This window comes from Rhinolophus sinicus, linkage group LG03 (genome assembly GCF_036562045.2).
Source record: "Rhinolophus sinicus isolate RSC01 linkage group LG03, ASM3656204v1, whole genome shotgun sequence".
NCBI lineage: Eukaryota > Metazoa > Chordata > Mammalia > Chiroptera > Rhinolophidae > Rhinolophus > Rhinolophus sinicus.
Window position 1 is genome coordinate 33,242,717 of NC_133753.1, and position 19,970 is coordinate 33,262,686.

At 37.8% G+C, this 19,970-nt stretch overlaps 1 protein-coding gene and 2 long non-coding RNA genes across 10 annotated transcripts in view; 1 reads left to right on the plus strand and 2 right to left on the minus strand.

Moving 5' to 3' along the window:
* Positions 1-3,991, minus strand: part of LOC109448384 (uncharacterized) — a 24,578-nt gene extending 20,587 nt beyond the window's left edge. For 3 of the 4 annotated variants that reach the window (XR_012494662.1, XR_012494661.1, XR_012494660.1), the window contains exons 1-2: positions 3,576-3,845; positions 2,401-2,517 (exon numbers count right to left, since the gene is read on the minus strand). This is a non-coding gene — a long non-coding RNA (uncharacterized LOC109448384). Of the gene's footprint in view, positions 1-2,400; positions 2,518-3,575 lie in introns of all 4 variants that reach the window. The other variant, XR_002137511.2, reaches the window with a different exon arrangement.
* LOC141570544 (uncharacterized) lies at positions 3,797-8,064 on the plus strand. The gene is made up of 3 exons (XR_012494663.1): positions 3,797-3,934; positions 6,139-6,190; positions 7,456-8,064. It is a non-coding gene; the product is annotated as an uncharacterized LOC141570544 (long non-coding RNA).
* Positions 8,065-8,283: 219 nt separating this feature from the next.
* SYT16 (synaptotagmin 16) overlaps positions 8,284-19,970 on the minus strand; it is a 225,984-nt gene continuing 214,297 nt past the window's right edge. For all 5 annotated transcript variants that reach the window (XM_074327395.1, XM_074327396.1, XM_074327397.1 and 2 more), the window contains one exon: positions 8,284-19,077. In XM_074327395.1, the coding sequence (XP_074183496.1) occupies positions 18,764-19,077 (314 nt within the window). In that variant the 3' untranslated portion in view covers positions 8,284-18,763. The remainder of the gene's footprint in view (positions 19,078-19,970) is intronic.

The following is a 19,970-nucleotide window of genomic DNA, read 5'->3' on the forward strand; positions in this document are numbered from 1 at the left end:
CATTTCTACCCCCTGCTCCCCTTTGATATGCATTTTATAATAATCCCTATTCTAACACATCACTGTAGAGAACATGTTCCGTTTCCAATCTGTCCCTTCTCCCTTTCTAAGCATCATTGATATTTAGAAGACACTTGTAGCTCTACTTACAGAGACTCTTTGTTGCACTTTACATTCTACAATTTATAATATGAAAAGTTTTTTAATGTTCTAAAAATAAAGCTAGATTACAATACTGAACGTCACACAAGCCAACCCTTAGTGCTTTTCATTAATATTCTCCTACCACTCCCACTGAGAATTATTGCAGTAAGCTAGATGGCTCTGTTATTAGCCTGTTTGTATAAATTTAATCAGAAAAAATAATTGTGTTAGACTAAAAAAGGGAAACATTAAAGTAATGAATTGACACTATTTAGACAGACAAGATATGAAAAATGAGGCATGGGGATGTAGGAACTTGACCAAAATCAGCTTCTCCCAAACCTGAAGGTATACTTCTTTCGCAGTTTTAGTGCTTAAGGCTTATGGTCAATTTACTCCTCTGCTTCTGAAATCATTATTTTATTTTAGCTTTTTCTGGGTTCCTAAAGCATATTGCTTTGTTAAATACAGCAATCTGAACTGGTCATGCCTTGGCATTAGAGCTATTGTTGGGAAGTCAGTGTTTTGACAGCTAAAGCCAGCTGGCATGAGTCCTCAGTGAAGAGCCCAGATGTGGAGGCAAGATGCCTCAGCATCTTGATATTTCTCCACGTTTCAAAGCATCTCCTAAATCCCATGAAAGTAACATGACATAAAATTGAACACAGAATGTTCATAAACACCTATAAACTTCCAACTAGAGTATATAAAGAAAAACTGAAATTAGGAGTTGGTTTCAGTTTAAGCTGCCTGATCTCAGCATTATCTAAGTGTTATAGACCTAAGTATACCACCCCCCTTCTAACCCATGTTAAATTCAAGTACAGCTGACATTCCCATTGACAAAAATGACGAGGTCCTTAACTACAAATTGGTGGATTTTATTTTTTCACATTCTAATTTAAGATCCACCAATGTCTCTAGGATTTAATGCTTATATTATAATGATACCATTGGATATATTTTACTTATTTAAAGCTAAATATGATGATAACATTTTATGGTGAATGATTTTAAACAGATCTGGTCATCAAAAGTACACAACATATATTCTGCACATTATACATTCAAGATAGAATCAAAACAAAAATTTAAGAACCTCTTTCACTTGACCTTTTTTGATTGTGACAGTGATCTCCATGAAAGGGCAGACTCAGTCACAGAATTAAAGGGCACTGAATGATCATAAACTTCTATGCATATTACATAAGAAATAAGATGTGTGTAAATTACTAATGCATATATATGAACCAATACTTGTGGCTGCTTTATTCCAACTTTCCCAAGATTGATAGAATGTCTACAACTCTATATACATCTCATGGCAGATGACCGTAAATTTCATTGGTCTCCTTGGATTTGTCTCTTACCGTAAAATATAGTAATTATGATGGAGGAAGAAAAAGGGATGGGCAATGCTAACGGCTAATTGAAACCAACATTTTTGATGTTTCAAATGGTCATCTTTAATGCTTAAAATTACTAAACTACAGATATTTCAATGGCTATGGGGACCAGTACTTTTAAAGTTTCATGATATTCATAAACATTATACTAATATAACTAATGTAATATTATATACCAACTATATTTAAATAAATGAAAAAACAGTGTACAACAACCAGACCAGAATAAATTTTCAAATGGGTTTCTGAAAACAATTGTCCAATTATTTATTTTTATAAAGGGAAGTAAGTAAGGTAAGGGAAGAAATACAGCATGTTATATTTTCATGAATTTGATTGTAATTTGCTAGGCTGGTTAGTTACAGGAACTGCACATGGCTAGCTCAGTACATGTGAAAGTTACACAATGCTGGAGGGCTGAATAATCATTAAAAGACTCTATTCAGTCTTGAAAATTGAGTTTAAATGCTTAACTCTCACGAGTTTCTATCATCATGACCTTAATGCAAATTAAATTTAAAATATCACCACACTCTTTTTTTGCAACTTGGAGAGTTCTCTTCCTTCCCTTCATTCAGACATGCATCAGCGTGCTCACACGGCTTCTGCTCGATCTGTTCCCCGAGCCAGGCTATCTAATTTGGCCCATCCTATTCACATGGGTCTAAGAGAGGAAAATCTGCCAGCCCACAAATGGGCTTCCTGCAGAAAACCTCTATTGACTTCTGCCCAGCAACCATCTATATAAACAACCCTTTATATTGATCTTATAAGTTATGGTAATATTACATTAGCATTTATTTCTCTGGATACATATTTAAACAGTAATTTCTTTTAAGCTAGTGATTACCTGGTAATGCTGAATCAATCTGAAAACTGTATTTCTAGGACAGCTTCAGAAAATCTGGCGAGAGCTCCCCTTTGCACAGTGAGCATTTCTCACAGCCTCAGGCTCATGAATGGTTACCTGAGATTTTGGAAAAAGGAGACAGACACAAATAACATGGGAAGAGTCAGGACTGCACTGACCTGAACCGGTTAACAAGTCAGGAGAAAGCACATAGTAGGAGGACACTAAAATGTTTGAGGTGGGGGTTGATCTGGACCAGAGAGCTCAATAATAAGCCTCAAATACACAATTAATTTAATCTCCAGATTTAATTTCCAACATGAGGAATCTTAACTATCCTAAGAAATTTGGAAATAACTGAATAACTGATCTCACCCATTATTTACTGGGAGATTATTTGGGGGGAGATCAGTAGGTTGATGTTTTTAAAAATCAGAGTCTGAGATACTTAATTTGTTTTTAAATGCCAGGTTTTGTATAATTAGAGGAAATATTCTCTCTAAGTAACAATTTAGCAGTTAACTCAAAACAGATTAACTCTGGATGGAATACACACTATTTCTCACAAGATTTGAAACAGCCAAACGGTACTTTTCTTTAAAGGGCCATGTTTAACTGCACCTTTTCTACATAGATGTATGCTTACAGATCTCATCATCTTCTATATTTAGAGAGATGAGCTTTCCAAAGGAAGATAAGCAGCCAATGAGGAGGTTCCCATCAAAAGAGAGGTGAGTTACTATGGTTACTTTTCAGGAGGTTGAGTAACAGTGAATGACTGTTCCCAGCCAAATGGACCCTTTCCAGAGCAGGACCTAAAAACATTGTTGCTCTCCATAAGTGTTGATTCAATTAGTCCAGACTGCACTATGTCATTTTAGCCTTAATCATAGGCTTTCTATGGGTGCTTGCTGCTTCCAGCTCTCCTGGCGCACACAGACAGCGAAGTCAAAGGAAAAACATGGACTGAAAAGTTCCGAGGACAAACCTAACAGTGACGGGCAGGGAAATCCTTAAGAAACAATTCCAAGATTTTGAGGGGCCCACCCGCTGGCCGCTTTTCAATGGCTGGAGGCGGGGTGGGATCCTGTAACAGTCCCTACTCTCACCTTCAATGAAAGGAGTCATTTCTAAGCCTCAGAGGAAGGCACCTGGCTGGAGGAGTCCAAACCTACCTTGCGAGCTGGGTCCACTCGCCAGGAGATGGGCGCATGCACTTGTTTCGTAAAGGCACGGGGTTCGGTTCTCCCTCCTGCTTTTTCAGTGCTGTCACTCTCCAGACTGATGCTGACAGCGACAGCGGTGGTGGCGCGACAGTGGCAGCAGCGGCAACTGCAGCTCGCGGGCAGCCCTGGCTCCTGCAGGTCCTTCCCTCCAGTCTCTGAAGTGCCTCTAGCTCCGGGTTCGGAACGTGAGGCGGGCGCGCAGCTGTTCTCGTCTCGCATTGGACCAGAGGGAGCAGATGTTACCCGGTTGCTAGGAGCGTTGCTAGGAGGCGATGATGCCCCTCCAACAGCTCGGGAGCAACTTTACTGTAGGTCAGGTAACACTGGCAGGGGCTGTTAGGAGCAAGGTTTGAGAGTAGGGATGAGGAAGGGCAGCAAACAGAGTCCCAAACAGGGAGAGTCCTGTGCTCACCTAAGCTGGGTCCAGGAAAGCCGGCAAGGGCCCCTGGGAGTGGATTAGCACCTCAGCTCTCCGCACCAGGTTTCTTTCGGCCGATTCCCGTGGGCCAGGGCAGGTGACGGGGGCTAAGCCTCCAGTAGCACGGTCACTAGCAGGAGGCCCTAACTGGGTGTTACGGGGGGGGGGGGGGTTTGAGGCGCAGAGTGGAGCAACACTCTCAGCGGCTGAGGAAGCAGCGGGACTTCGTCAGTGCTTCTTAGACACCCAGACTTACACTGGGAAACTGCCTGGGGCAGGACCCTGGCAAGGGGGAGAGATAGAAGGTTGTGGGTGTGACCTAGGGTGAGGCGTGTGGAATGAAGAGCATAAATCTTCTGCCTTCTGGGACTCTCCTCCCCAGAAAGTTCTTGTTTGTGCCTGCAGGTTTGAGCAGTTGATAGATTTTGAAGAGGGAAATACTAAGTAATCCACGAAAATCAAACCAGAGTCTAATTCCTTTTAACAGTGTCTATGGCTGACTACCAGCACGATGCCAAAGATTTCAGAAAAAATGTCCCTTGGGGGTCTAAAATATTTCCTTTATACAGTTAGAAAGTCTTCATTTTGACCCAGTGACTAATTAAAGCCTTAGGTGAATATGCAAACTTCTTTAAAATAACAATACACAAAAGAAATTTGTCACAAAGGAAACTGGAGAAGGTGTGTATGTTTCAGTCATTTATATTTTAGTATAAATTCACCCAAAAGATGATATCATCTCTGACATCTTATTCAAGCTTTATTTTTATTTTTTATCATTGGTTTTTGTTGTTGTTGTTGTTGTTCAATTGACTTGTTATTCCTATGCAGGGAGTATAATGAGAAAATCAAAATGGGCAAATTTGGGTAGCCAGTGAGCCAAATTAAGGACAGGAAAATGACAGACCTAGCAGAGAAATTTTGTCCACAGCTACCCTCAGAGGGGGAGTCTCATCGAAGAAGGAGATGCACCACTTCCCTGGTTCCTTATAGGCTCAGGCAAGGGCCTGGAAGGAAGAGAGCACCGCTGGGAAACAATTACAATGAAAAGTTGCTGTCTTTGGAGCCAGGACCCACCTTCTGTGCAGTGTCACCTTGACTCCTGCAATGGTAGACATTCTGCAAGGCTGAAGGGGCTACCCAAAGTGGCCCCATAAATCTCAGTGTTCCTGCTCCTTCAGGCACCGAGTAGGAACTTAACACTTGTGACAAAACTTAAGAGTTAACAATGTGTTAGTCCTAAGGCTCTCCCCTTTGCTCTTCAAGGTCCAGTCACTCTGGACTTTATTCAGTTTCCTTGAATGGGGGAGGTGCTCATTTGTCTCGGGTATTTTGTGTACGCTGTTTCTTCTTCCATAACGCTCCTCCTTTTCACCTGGCTTACTCCTACTCAGCCTCCAAGTCTCAGCTTAAATACCACTTCCTCATAGTGACTTTTTCCCTTACAGCCTCCCACTGACTATTACAGATTGGCCTTCTAATTACATTCCCCAATCATCTACTGATCCCATTTCATAACGTTCACCACACCAGGTTTTAAGCTCGCTCCACCTCATGGAACACTCTGTCCCCAGCATCCAGCTCACAGTGCCTGGTACATCAGAGGTAATCAAAAGCACTTGTGAATGGACAGAGCCACCCTGCCTGGCCCACATCCTTGTTTACACTTAGTTGTGTAGCTATCAGTTAGTGAACTTATACAAGCTACGAGGGCAGCCTGTGTTGATACAACAATGTATTTTCCTTCTCAAAGCATCTTATAAAGGTCGCTATCCGGATTTTAATGACATTGGGAAATAAACTGAAAGTTCTTTATATATCTTCCTAATTCTCTTCTGTGTCCTCCAAAGAAGATGTGAGTCCTCTGAGCTGAACTGTTTCATCTTTCCTTAAAACACTCCTCTACCTCAGGTGAAAAGCAGCCTCCATCATCACATGTTACATCTCTATGGAGAAAAAAAAATGGGGGGAGAAGCTAGTGAACTTGACCAATATGGGGAGCACTTCTAGTCTACTTTATCCATATAGACCAGGACACATTCTTTTCTGTTGCTATAACTCACCAAATAATTGTCAAATCTCCTCTTGATCTAGGACCACCTCAAGAAAAATAACAGATGTTGGAAGACATGAAGGAAATGTCAAGGTAATCTCAAGATTAAAGTTGCTTGATGGCAAAGTTGAAAATAGAACACAGGTATAAGAGTTTAAACTTTACTGGACTATTTTATGTCTGCAGATTTAATTTTATAAATTCTTCAATTCTCCTGGCAAGTAATTATAACAAATCTTTCACTAAACAATTTTGGATTTCAAAATTAAATATTAAAATGCCATACAAGCCACCTTAGACTTCATCTAAATTCTAATCTTCTCACCGCTGAATCTCATCCATTCTCAAGGTAACCACAGATGTAATGCTAATCCTCTCCTACTCCTTATCTGTTTGCTGAAAAGAATGAGATGTTTTATTGTGTAGTAGAATACACATTAAAATTCATCAGCACTCTGAATTGTCAGCCAATCTTCCTCTTGAGCCATGGTCTCTGAATTTCCTTGGAGAAATCCTAGGGAAACTATAAAGAGAGACTGAAGTTTACAAGACATAAAATGTGATTTGATTCATCAATAAAATGTTATTTGGGATAGTTAAGTGTTTTTTTTTAATTACTACTAAAGATTTCAAGAACCAGAGTCATAGATGCCTGTGTCAATTATTTGAACATTTTAAGGATGGGTAAGTCTTTGTTGAAGGAATGTCAGAAGGTAACAATCATTTGTCAAGTTTTAGGTTCTGTAGATGATTTACTCTAAGATTAATATATTGAAAAATCTGTCTCCTCTGCAATATTTTGCTTTTGCTCATAATTTTATGTTATTTGCTTTGGTGTTTTTAATATGTCACATATGTATTTACTAGTGCACCATACACATGTAGAAAAATGTTCAACCTTGCTCAGGTTATCAGTCCAGAAATGTGAAGTCAAATGAAGTCAATAGCACCTCCCTCCACCAGTGCTGAAACACTCTAAGAAGACTAGGGTGAACTAGTAGAATCCTTAATCAGCCTTTTACGAGTATGTTCTAGAGCCACCATGGGTTAGGAAGAACTTAAGCAACAATATGCCTGCAGTTAGCAAGTTTTCCTTAAATAATCACCACTACCACAGCATTTGAAATAATTTTTTAGAAAAAGAAAAATGTATTTGTGGTAGATACTGGCTAGCATAGTCTCACCAAACTGATTCATTTTCCTGTACACACAAAATACAATTCCCAGCCTTCTTAAATATAGATGGAGCATGTGACTAGTTCTGGCCAGTGGAGTTTAGACAGCGGTGGAGATTGACTACTCTGGACCCTTAAACATACATTTGATTCTCCTACCTTTTCTTCCTCCTCTATTTTCAGGGCAAAATATTCCTTCAGATTCCTTAAGGACTCTGAGATGGCCCTCAATCCCCGAGATGCTGCTAAGAAAGAAGTTGCATAGACAAACATCTTAGATTAGTTAGAAATAAACCATTCTTATGCTAACTTACTGACATTTAGGGTTGCTTATTATAATAGGTAGCATTAATTAACTAATACTGCGTGCAAAAATGGTTAAAAACAAAACAGATTTTTTCTGAAACATCTATAGAGTTTTATTTTCTATTTCCTTTTTTGTTTTGGGGTCATCAGCCATGCTTTTACTACTCTGGGGGGGTGTCTGATCATAATTGCCCTGCTCCTTCTACTTCTAGATTGTTGCATCTGAGCCTTGTAAAGTTACTAAAACTGGGTGTATATTTAGAGAGGAGAGGACTCTGGACAATAACCTCTCTGATGAGCCATTACCTACACATTGTACGAGAATACCTACGTTTTGCCTTCTCAGAAAACTTCAGATGCAATTTAGTTATTTCAGGTGATCTTTACATTAATGTACCTCCTCACTTACCTAATATTCTTAATTTAAATTCAACACTTTAAACTAGCATCTGAATTGATATACATTGATTTGTATACGTGTTCCACATAAAGCCGATACACTCTGAAAGCAAAATAAATTACGTGGATCATAAATGTACTGCTTGTAGTTCTAATATATATGTCTGCAGTTGGTATGGTTTTGGAGTTAATGGTTTTTGTATATACTAAAATAAGCAATATCATTCAGGCCCATAAAATTTGCATGTTGATGCGGCAAAACCGTATCTTTTTTTAACATAAAAAATTTTCACACGTATACATATAAGCCATCTGCTTAAACTTTATTGATAAAACCAGTAGCAGCAGTTTTACAAAATTGGAAATGATTCTCAGTTTTGAACTATCATGAGTTCAGTTGCAGCAGACATTTTGTACAAACTGAGGCTAATGCTTCTTCTATGTTTCTGTTTTAAACAAAAAGCAATTAGAATTTATCCTCATGCATTTAAATATCTAATACAGAAATAGTTTTTAGGCTGCATAAAATATGTTTCCAACATCACAGTGAGACTGAACATCTGCCTTAAGCATTATTTGTATAAGAAAAACAATATAATTCTTCTAATCACGAACTTACTCTTTATTACAGGTAAACAATTTTATTTTTTCTAATATATTTTCAAAAGGTGATCCTAAAACATAAGTATCACCATTAAATATTTCACTGACTTGCCCAGTTAAAACACAAGACCTAGTGCAACAGTAATACACTAAAACCATTGTTATGAAATCTTGAACATTACAAAATGTTGAGAGGTACTCTAGTTTTTACGTTTAACAATTAAAAGTTTTTCCAAGCCTTTACACTAATTATTCACAGACATAAGTAATTTTAGAAATGGGGTGGATCATTACATTCTATAGCTGTTTGTTCTGGTAACAGCTAGAGATACATTCACGCTTCTTAAGCAGCAGACACCATAAGTCAATAAGTCATACTGTGAGAAACACAAGGACACCCACGTGGAATGTTCTGAAGATTTTCAGAAGTTTCTAAAATTAGAGTTCAACCCTTTGGAAGAGGAAATACTTTATTCTTCCTTGAATCTCTGGATCACCCAGGAATTCTCTGCTGGAAAACTTTGGAAGAGGAAATTTGACGACAGCCACGGCCTGAAAATACCCATGAAGCAATGGGAGAAGTTTAGGGCAGCGCCTACCTTACAACTCATTCTAGCCTTGAACAATGAATTTGCCCAGGAATGCTTTCTATTGACTTAGGAATCTAAAGGAAGAGCGGATTTCATACTAAACTAAGTGAAATCCACAAAATTATTGACCACCATTCACAACCACCAAAAACTCAGAACAGTCTAGTACATATAAATAATTCATTAAAGTAAACATAGAATAGAAGAGGTACAGGTTTACAATATTAATACACCTCCAGCATTCAGATGTGAGTAGAGGACACTCCTTGCTGAGAAGTATGTGCCCCGTGTAGGATCAAGTCTCCCAAAATAGTTACATATGCGTGTGTTCAAAATGAGTGAAACATTCTCATTTACATTTTTAATGCAAGTTCTTCAAGGACACCCATCAAAAGTTGAGATATAACGGAAAACCAGTAAAATATTTTAAAACAACACAGTTGCACACAGTATGCATATGGTGAAACATAAGTGTGTGAATGTGAACAACTGTTTCGGATGCTACACGAAGACCAAAAAAATCGAGAGTCAGATTTATCTTGTACTGTGAACACAAAATATTGCTATGAAATCTTGGATGTACCCTCAAAATAAGTTTTTTTTTTTAATCTTTAGTTTTTTTCTGAAACATAATAAATGGTATTTGGGGAAAAATGGTTATGTGGGTGAGGAAAGTCACTTGGGAGGGAAGAGATGGAGAAGCCTGATTTTTCAAAAGAAAAATAATAAGGTAGATTGAAGGACATATTTTTGGTGGAGGAAGCATCTTTCCAAATATTGTATCCAAATCCCATTTTATGGGAAAAAAATGGTATTCTGTTTAATACTTTCCCTGTACTCAAAGTTAAATTGTTCTAAAGAAGAAAGTTCTGTATTCAACTCAAAGATTGGCAAGCCTCCTGAAAAGATGGATTTTCAATTTGTTCTGCGGTCAGGGTGTCTGAACAAAAGAATTAGAACCTAATACTTTATCTTCTCAGAGGCAGAATGGCTAAAGACTATTCCAATTGTAACTTTTAGGCAAATTACTAACATTCTGTGAATATAGCTTGATGATTGGCAGAGATCTAAAAGTGTCAATGACTTTGATACATCAACATAAAGAATTGATTTAACCTTAAAATAAAACTAATGTCTCACAGTCTTCAAAAACTTTTAATTCTTCAAAGTGTTTTTCTATCTATTACCTTGTCATGCTACACAGTGGGTACTCAGAATGTTTGTTATATTAATGAAAGAATGAATGAATCTTACTCTTACAACAACCTGGTGAAAATAAGTAAAATAAGTATTACTATTTCCATCTGACAGATGTCAAAATGAAGGCTTGGAGAACTTGTGACTTGACATTCACTTGAGAGCTCATTAGGGAAGGATTTGATACTGGGACACAGGCCTCATTAATTTTAATCTAATCCAATATTTTTTTCTACAACAACACTATCATCTCTGTAATAACACCAGGTTCTACAAATTGCTTCAACTACAAAGTCAAGGGCAGTCAGGACACAAAAAATAATGTCAAATGTTCACCAGATACTGATTGTCAGTCAGGCTTCCCCATTCATCCAGTGTGATCATCAGTGTTATCACTGCAACATCGATCCACTTGCTCATTCAGCCTATCCATTACCATGAGTCATCCTGTCATGCAGAATTCATAGCTGCTGTATTATAATCCAGGTGCTTATATATCACTTTTAGTTAGTAGAACTATGACACGGCACAATCACAAAGCTTCCTTTCTCTTGGCAGCAGTGGTAAAATCATATAAACTACTAACAGAAGGTGGTTTTCTATCATGAATCAGTAATAATATAATTAGCACTTTTTATCAATGTATATTTAAATCATTGCTCAACAACAGAAAACACTACAGAGTCACTAAATTTGGATATCACATACTCATAGTCTTCAGAGCTTTCTCTGTTTAGATTCCAATGGAGGGGGAAAAGGCTTGGATAAGTTAACAAAAATGATGAAATTGTGATGTTTTTCATGAGTCTTCTCAAGTGTAAAACAATCATTTAGGTGAAATTGATTCCAGATTGGAAGTTGCTACATTTTATTTGAGGAATCAAATAAATGAATTCATCTATTTTTCTTGAGAACATGCACATTAACAAAATGTACCATAGCAATTAGAACTACATTAACAGTTAGATTCTCACAGAACTACAAATAAAACAGATAATAAACAAACTGATACATCCAGACAATAGGATATTATTATTATTCGGTGTTTAAAAGAAATGAGCTGTCAAGCCATGAAAAGACATGTAGGAAACTTAAATGCATATCACTAAGTAAAAGAAGCCAATCTGAAAAAAACTACATACTATATGATTCCAACTATATGACATTCTGGAAAAGGCAAAACTATGGAAACAGTAAAAAGATCAGTGGTTGCCAAGGGTTAGGGGGGAGGGATGAATAGGCAGAGCACAGAAGATTTTTAGGGTAGTGAATCATCAAGATTGAAACGTAGTGTAAAATATGGACTTTGGTTGAAATGATGTGTCCATGTAGGTTCATAGATAGGAACAAACGCACCCATCCTGGTATGGGATGTTGTCAGTGGAGGAGGGTGTACAAGAGTGGGAGTAGGGGGTGTACAGAAACTGTCTATACTTTCCACTCAATTTTGCTGTGAACCTGAAATTGCTCAAAATTAATTATTAAGTTCACTAATGAAAAAATAGATCACAAAGATCATCATGCTTTTTCCTGAAAATCTTAGGTCAAATCTTATTCCAATAAACATTATTACATAAATTTCTCAGTCACAATAAAGTATGCAAATACTAATTTCTTATTCACAAACTTAAAATCTGCAATAAAATTAAAATTTAAAGTTCTGGAAAAGGCTTTGCATTTCACAATAAAATTTAATTTGTAGCTGCATTAGTATGGTGGCATAATTATAGACTGCATTATAATTTGGTGTAGCTGTGAATTAATAAAGATTATTATGGGTCATAGGGAAATGTGGCAAAATTAGTAAGCTTTGTTCAAGGTGCCAACTATAAGGAACTTGACAAAGAAACTCTTAAGAGAGACATGTGGCCCTAAAATGGGAATACATTATAGAGAATAACATACAAAAAAAATCATTCTTTTAGTGTACATGCTTCTCACCAATCAGAGTTTTTATTGGGAGCCTTCTGATATCTTTTCCCAAACATCAAAGTTTTCATCAAATAAGAGATGTGAACTTTTTTATTATGGGCCATGAAGTAGGCAACAATATAAAACTGTCTTCAGTAAGAATTTTTAGGACATTAAGGATTCTGACTTAACTTACATGATTGAGACATGTTTAGTAGCTATTTGAGATAAGTTTTTATGATGTTAAGAATTACAAGTAATAAATCCATTGGAAAAACTCCTATATTTGTCTCTTGTTATAAAATTGAAAGCATTAACAGTTAGATTCTCACAGGTCTAAAATTATTTGAGACTAGAAAACCATTATTGGTCCACCTGCCAAGATCGGGACACTCTCAACGTTAGCTTTACCCATGTCATTGGGATGCCCCAAATGTGCTTAGTATGTAATATCCGAGACAAGCTTTAATAAAAAGACACAGAGTAGTAAGCAGGCTCTTTGTTCACCCTGTCACCCCTTTATCTGGCAGCTACGGGCTCCAGTCACTCTTTCAAAAAGTAAAATGCCTTTCAACTTTTAAAACACAGAGCTTACAAGAACTGTGTCACATTTGTTTGTACAAACCTAGCATTCCAGGACCTAACTTACTGCCTTGCAAAGGGCACCCAATATTCCACTATAAAAGTAAACAAATACTAAACAACTTATATTGCATGGTATAATTCATTTCATTACCAGAATGGAATGCTACATTGCTACCTTCAGATGCAAAACATATCCACTTATTTTGCAGGGAAGCAGAGACTGACCAAAACAGCATGCTTCATAACCAGAGGCACAGTAATAACTTCCACATTTTCTAAATCCTTTCCCTTTCCATGGAGGTGAGGGGAGAAGAAGTACATTGAGCCAAAAATTAAAGGATACGAAAAGAGCTTATTGTTTGCCTGGAGTTCCTATCAGGATCTAGTTTGTAAAAAGGGAATATTTAGAAATGAAAACGATTGTTGAACTCAAACAGCTTCACTCATCTGCTATTCTCCAGCCCCAGGCCCAGGCTCCGGGATATAACATACTTAATGTCTTTTGAATGAGTATGCTCTACATGAAAGAAAAATCAGCAAGCAGATACTTCAAGGGGAAATGAAGTAAACAAAAAGAATGCATAAATGTGGTGATACTAATCGGAAGGCAGCCTTCTCACGTCCTCCACGTGGAACTGGTAACATTGATATGAAGTAAAAAGCGCCATGGAGACACCGTACGGCAGCGTCAGGGGGCAACAGAGAGCCGGGACCACATTTAGGGGTGGTTTCATTCTCAGAGGTCCACAGACCTCCATGACAGCCTCTGTGTTCTGTAAAGTCACCAGCTGTTTCACAAGTTCCACAGTGGCCACAAATATAACTGACTCTTGTCTGTGTGTCTTGGATCTGCTTTGTGTCCCAAGGGTAACAGAGTCAATGCCCCCTAGCGGCGGGGACTCACCTGGAGCCTGCAGGCATCTGCAGTCACCTAACCAAAACCCGGAAGCAACTCCCCAGAGAAAACCTGGTGTGATACAGAGAAAAATCAACGTAGAAAAAGGTCCAAAGGGGAAGTGGACAGGCCTAGAGTGTTGTTATTGTTGATTCTGCTTGGAGACTACACATAAAATATTAGGCTTTAGAAGGAGCTTTATAAAGACTATCTTCCTGGGTGCACTCCCATTCTCCTTTAGACAGAATGCACAGCTCATGCAGATGTTCCTATTTTAAAAGACTTTCAAAGATGATGATTCTGTGACTGCCGTTGGCGATTTCCCAATGTAACCAAGGGCCACTGTAAGTCCCAGGCTTCCTACCCACTTTCTCCAATAAGCTCAGTCAATATATTTTACCTTTTCCCAATAAACTGTAACAAGAGACTCTACTTTTTATGGCATGTGATTAGACTAATTAAAGAATTGTATGTTGGTAAACACTGCTGGTTTTATGATGATGTTTAACGCTTCCATGTGTAGTTACAGCCCACCAAAAAGATGTGAAGTCATTCCGTGCTAGCCTAAAGAACATGGTGCTAGACCCAAGGAAATCCAACGAACACATTTTTAGTTCATTTTTAATTCATTCACGTTTAGCTCCATGAACCTATCCTTTTTAAGGTATCTGGAAACTGATTTTGGCTTATCTCTAATCTATCAGGATAGATTTCCCTAATCTATCAGCTATATGCAGTTTTTCCCTCTAATGTTACAATTATTTTCACTAAAAACAAAACAAATCTTAAATACCTTTTTTTCTCTGTTTTAAAGCATGATTGTGAGGGGGAAATACTGAATGCTCATAGTATGGCAGGCTCTATGCTGTTATTTCATTAAAGACTTTTAAAATGCCTTATGAGGTAGGTGTTATTTCCATTTTCCAGTTGAGGAAACAGAGATACAGGCTGAATAAGTCATTTTCTTAAGGCCACACAGTTAGCAGAGTTCCATCTGAACCCAGGCTAACACTACAGCCTGTGCCAACTTCTCTCAGCTGTGTTGGACCAGCTTCATTTCCCCCATCTTTAAGTGTTTGCAAGAATTCCACAAGTTGTGAAAAAACGATAACTAGTTAGCCTGAATTGTCTTTTGGATTATTAGTTTTCTCTTCTTGAATATATGCTGGAGGATGCATGCTTATTTATTCTTTAATTCTTCCATACACATGCTGTATGATTTGTTTTTTATAGTTTGCTTCACTTTTTTCTTTGGAAAAAATGAATGATTTTTTTAAGACAACAAAAATACTTTGCCATTTCAAGATTATCTATCATTTGCTTTTGTTGTGGATTAAATAAAATGGAATGTTCTTTAGCCGGTTTCCTCAAAGGTAAGAGGAGACAATACCACGTGTGCTTTCTAGTCCTGTTTCTTTATCATTACAGAATATGCCTCCATGTGATTTTGTGTCACCTACAAATAATCCTTTCCTACTCGCTTATCTGATCTTCATGTACTAAGTCATCTGCTGCAAAAGGATAGCCAGGGTTTGGGGAAACTCACAATTCAATGACCACACTGAACCATTAACGTAATCAATTCATTGGCAATCGGATGACTTTCCCTTAACTTGATGGTAATTTCAACTTAAATAACACTTTACTTGAAAAGAAAAGAGTTTGATTCTCAGACAAGACCCTCTAGTACAGCCTGACATAAAGCACAGTTACTGATCAAGAGGTGTCAACAACCGGTAAAATATTGTGTGAGCCCACGGGTAGCACCTAGCACTCCAGAGAATATCAGTGTTTGAGGTCAATCAGTTATTGTCTTTGAAGGAGGAACAGAGTTAACAGTGCCTGTAGTAAATGATGATACAGCACCATACTCTCTTTTCCCTTTGAAATCATGGTGAGGAATCTTCCTCAAATTTTGTGCAGGTGGAATGCTGAGTATAAGACATTTAAAGGCATTTAAAAGTACTTTTTCTGTTAGGAAGGCAAGACCTCCCTTCACAGTTATGCAACATCAGCAAAAACAGGGACCGAAACAACTGCGCATCACACTGGGAGCCAGTGAAGGAAACAGAGTAAGAGCAGGTGGTCAGCGGCCGCTGAATGGCCCATTCAAAAACTCAACAATAGTCACAGAGTAGCAGGGAGCCCAAGAGCCACCGTGATGGGTAAAACCAGCACTTCTCGATTCAGTATAAACGCATGCCCTGAAAGGAGGCACATTATAAAGCTCATTTCCATAAACCTAGTGCATCATTTACTCTCAAAATATTATGTAAAAAGCACTTCTTCAGGAAAAATCGTGGAGAGAACCTCTCATGCAACAAATACTGATGCTTCCTCAATTTCAAAAATCCCTGTGAGATATTAATTATGAGCTAGATAAAATATGTAAAAGCAGTTTCTCTTACTGCAGAACCAACTAATTATCTTTCATAACTCTTTTGAAAAGCAAATGTAGATGCTCGAGTGAAAAACATGTTAAATGCATTGTGTCTAGACTTTGCCAAGAAAATAAGGGAGTTTAAGTGCACAAAATCAAAAGATCTTCCTAAACCAGAATTTCAAATCAATGTAAAAAATATTCAGCCTCATATTTTAATGTATCTTGTCATTAGCATTTTATATTTATACAGTCAGTTTTAGGGTGAATGTTACTGTATATTCAAGATATGCGTACATCTTACACGGTGAGTAGCACCAACGTAGTAAAATCATAAACATAAAAAAATGCTTTGTAGGCATCCCTTCTCTTAAAATGCTACACATTCTTGTAACTGAATCATAAGCAGACTATTGGAAAGCAGATCAAACACACAAAGATATCTTCATGACACCAGCAAAAAACCTTAAAAATGGGTGGGTCAAGGCAGCAGAAAATGAAGTGTAGGTGATTACATGGTACCATGAGATAAGGGACACAGCAAAACATAAAGCAGGGAAATGAGGGGTGGGGAAGAAACCCAGGACTGTCTGTACAATATACGCAGATTTTTTTCAAATGTAAATTCTAAAGTGAATGCTGCTTTTATGTGACTGCATCAAAGAAAACATAACAAGGCAGCTCTACTTGTCTTTGAACACAAGCACACAGAAAGGAAGGGATGTGAGAAGCCAATTCTTTGTGCCACAACTTAATCAATTGCACTCAGTTCTACTCGATGACACAGCCACACTGCAAAGACCACTCAGCAGTTAATGGATACAATGTTGGAAAAGCACTTTGAGGTCTTCCAAAGAAAGATAGGCTAAAAACCCAAAGGAGCACGTTTTATTACTCATTCTCAATAACTGAACAGCATTACATAGGCAACGCCCATGACCTAAAAAGAAATTAAGCTATTAATCTTTTTTGCTAATTCTGATTATTCCATATGAAATCACTTCTGTCAAAAGTGGGAACTTGAAATCATAGTAGGGTTATCCTACTACAGATAACCCTAGTCTGGTCTTGCCAGGATAACAATTACAGGCTGTAAGGAATAAATATGTTCTTCAAGTGTTACAGCCTACATCTACAATCTGTCAAAGTGTAGAGCTGAGGAGGAGTTATATGTTTTTAACTGTATACATCCATCACTAGCTATCACTCTTCCCACAGACAGCAAAAAGTCAACAATGAAACATAAAAGCTAAAAATAAGTGACTGAGCAATTGCACAGGATTACATGTACACACATTCCTTTCCCTTTTTTATTATTTCCAATTTAAAGTAATTCAAATTAAGGGCTCAGAAAAAAATAAATAAACATGCACTGCACACGTATGTAAAAGTCAGTCAGAAGTAAAATTTCATGCTCATAACCACACAATACTGTTCTGAATGGCACGTGCCCTGAATGCAAGTATGGACTAATATATGTTACTGCAAAGGCCATGAAAAATGACAATTATAGGCACATCAAATGTTTCAAGAAAAATTTAGTGTCATTCCATACAAGCTGAAAATATTCCTTCATTCACAGTTATTATAACATGTTCATTTCTAAGAGGCAATCAAATCAACATTATGAAAGACCCATAGTTTACAATTTACTATACTCTAATGATGGAAAAAATTGCATTAAAAAAAAAACATGGTTTACATGCAGGCGTACATTCAAAATATATGCCTCAATATATAATTGCATATAGAAAAAGTAATCTAAAGGAAAAACACTAGAGTCAGAAAAATCAATAAATCCATGACTTAAGTAGGTTTTTTGGTTTTCTTCTCATTCTGTAAGAATTTATTAGGTGAGAAAAAGAGCATAGAAACCTTGAAAGTTACAAGTTTGAAATCTTACATATTCAAAAGGAGACAAGTTGTCTTTCAACAGTAGTTTTGTAGCTTCAAAATGATTTATCTAACCAAACCTCATAGGAAACCACAATATATAAGCGAGATAAAAAGAGGTATTTAATGAATACAAATTTGTTTTATAAGTGCAAGTTTTAACATTTATTTGATAGGTAAATAAATGGGGGGGTTGATAAAGAGAAAAATGTGAAATAGGGGGTTACAGGGGACAATTACATTTTTCTTTGAGCCTCAGCGTCTGATTCATTTCTGTATTTTGGAGTTTTTTGCACCATATTAAGAAAATTCTGATTCATACACATAAGTGGTTACAAATAGTAACATTTAACAGCTTCCTTGCAATCTCAGGTTACTCTTCAAGCAAACAGAGAGAGCAGAAGCTTTACTCCACAGCCTGAACCAAAACTCAATAACCTATTAACGCAAATCAACTCGTCGTCGCTGCTTACCATGGTAATTTTCCAGATAGTTCAATGTACACATAGGATTTTTAAAAATTGTAATACTTAAATCCAAATCAAACCTTTGAGAAACCCAAAGATTCCCCCACCCCCACAGACACATAAAATGTCTTCGGGGTTAGTGGAATCCAATCCCTATTTGAAAGTCTGTCTTTAAAAAGCCTGCCAGCATACGCTAAATTGGTGTTAGTAGTCAACAACTAGGGCCACCTAGGAGGATGCAGCGTATAAATGCTTGTTGGCAAACCTAGGATTCAAGCAAGGTGTGCCATCTGCAGACCTGCTGGCCCTTGGATTCTTTCATTTCCTCCCAGTGGTCTTGTTCCTCCTCCCCACTACTGTTTTGGCCCAGAGCAATCCAACCAATCATCTCTTTACGCTTCATAGTACGCCTGTTATAAACGGAAATCATCAGTGTGACATCAGAGAGCTGAAAGAGGGCCACCTGGAAGACAAAGGTCTCCTTATAGACAGGATTGGGCTGACCACGTCGAATGGACGTCTTGCAGCGTGACATCTCTTGACCCACAGAATTGAGGAGAAAGAGCTTTCCGTATGTATCTAAGAAAAAAAAAAAAACAGTGGAAATGAGAAAACATCAGTGCTTTCTGTTTTGCTGTAATATTTATAAAAAACATTGGGCTGAAATTGTTTTTCCTTTTTAACATACTGACTGACATCCGTAAGGCTGGTACTTGCTGTAGGACTAACACAACTTACATGAATTATTAAGGAAACGGGTTATTACCTTGAATGCATAATGTCTCATGCAGCTGACTATCAGGCCCCTTGCTGAGGGTCATTAGAAGCTCTACCTGGACAGGAGTGGATACGTGCATAGGCATATGTGTGATAGTGTTTGTGGATATGCCATGCTTCTTCATTTTGTGTTTATGTAATGAGATAAATATACACATTTCGCTCTATGTGTATTTTTCTTTTCATAGTGAAAATACTGTTCCATGTCTGAGTTAAAGAGTCTCTTCTCTTCTTATGCTCTACATATCCTTTGGACCATCTCATCTACTCAGTGACAACTGCCAAATCTGGCTTCAATGATAACTACTAAATCTGTGTCTCTGGCCTAGCCTTCTCTCTCAAGCTCTAGATCCAGCTGAATAGTACATTTCTTCTTATGGACATCCCACACACATCTCACACTCAACTCTTAAAAACATGCTGCTCTAGTGTTCCCCATCTCTGTGAATTGTTGCCATGCAGCAGCCTACCTGTCTGTCTCCTCGTACCTGCCCCTAAAGAAAGGAGAGTCTGTGAGACTGATCCTTTCAGGGACTTTGCTTCACCTTTGTGCTTGCACCTTATGTCTCCCTGTTTGGCCCCAGAAAGATGTCTGGCCAGCCAATGACAAGTAAGATTCCCCATGGGGGGGGCGGGGGGGGGACTACTTAAACCAGGCGGAGTCACATGGGGACCAACAGGAGAATCCACGGGGT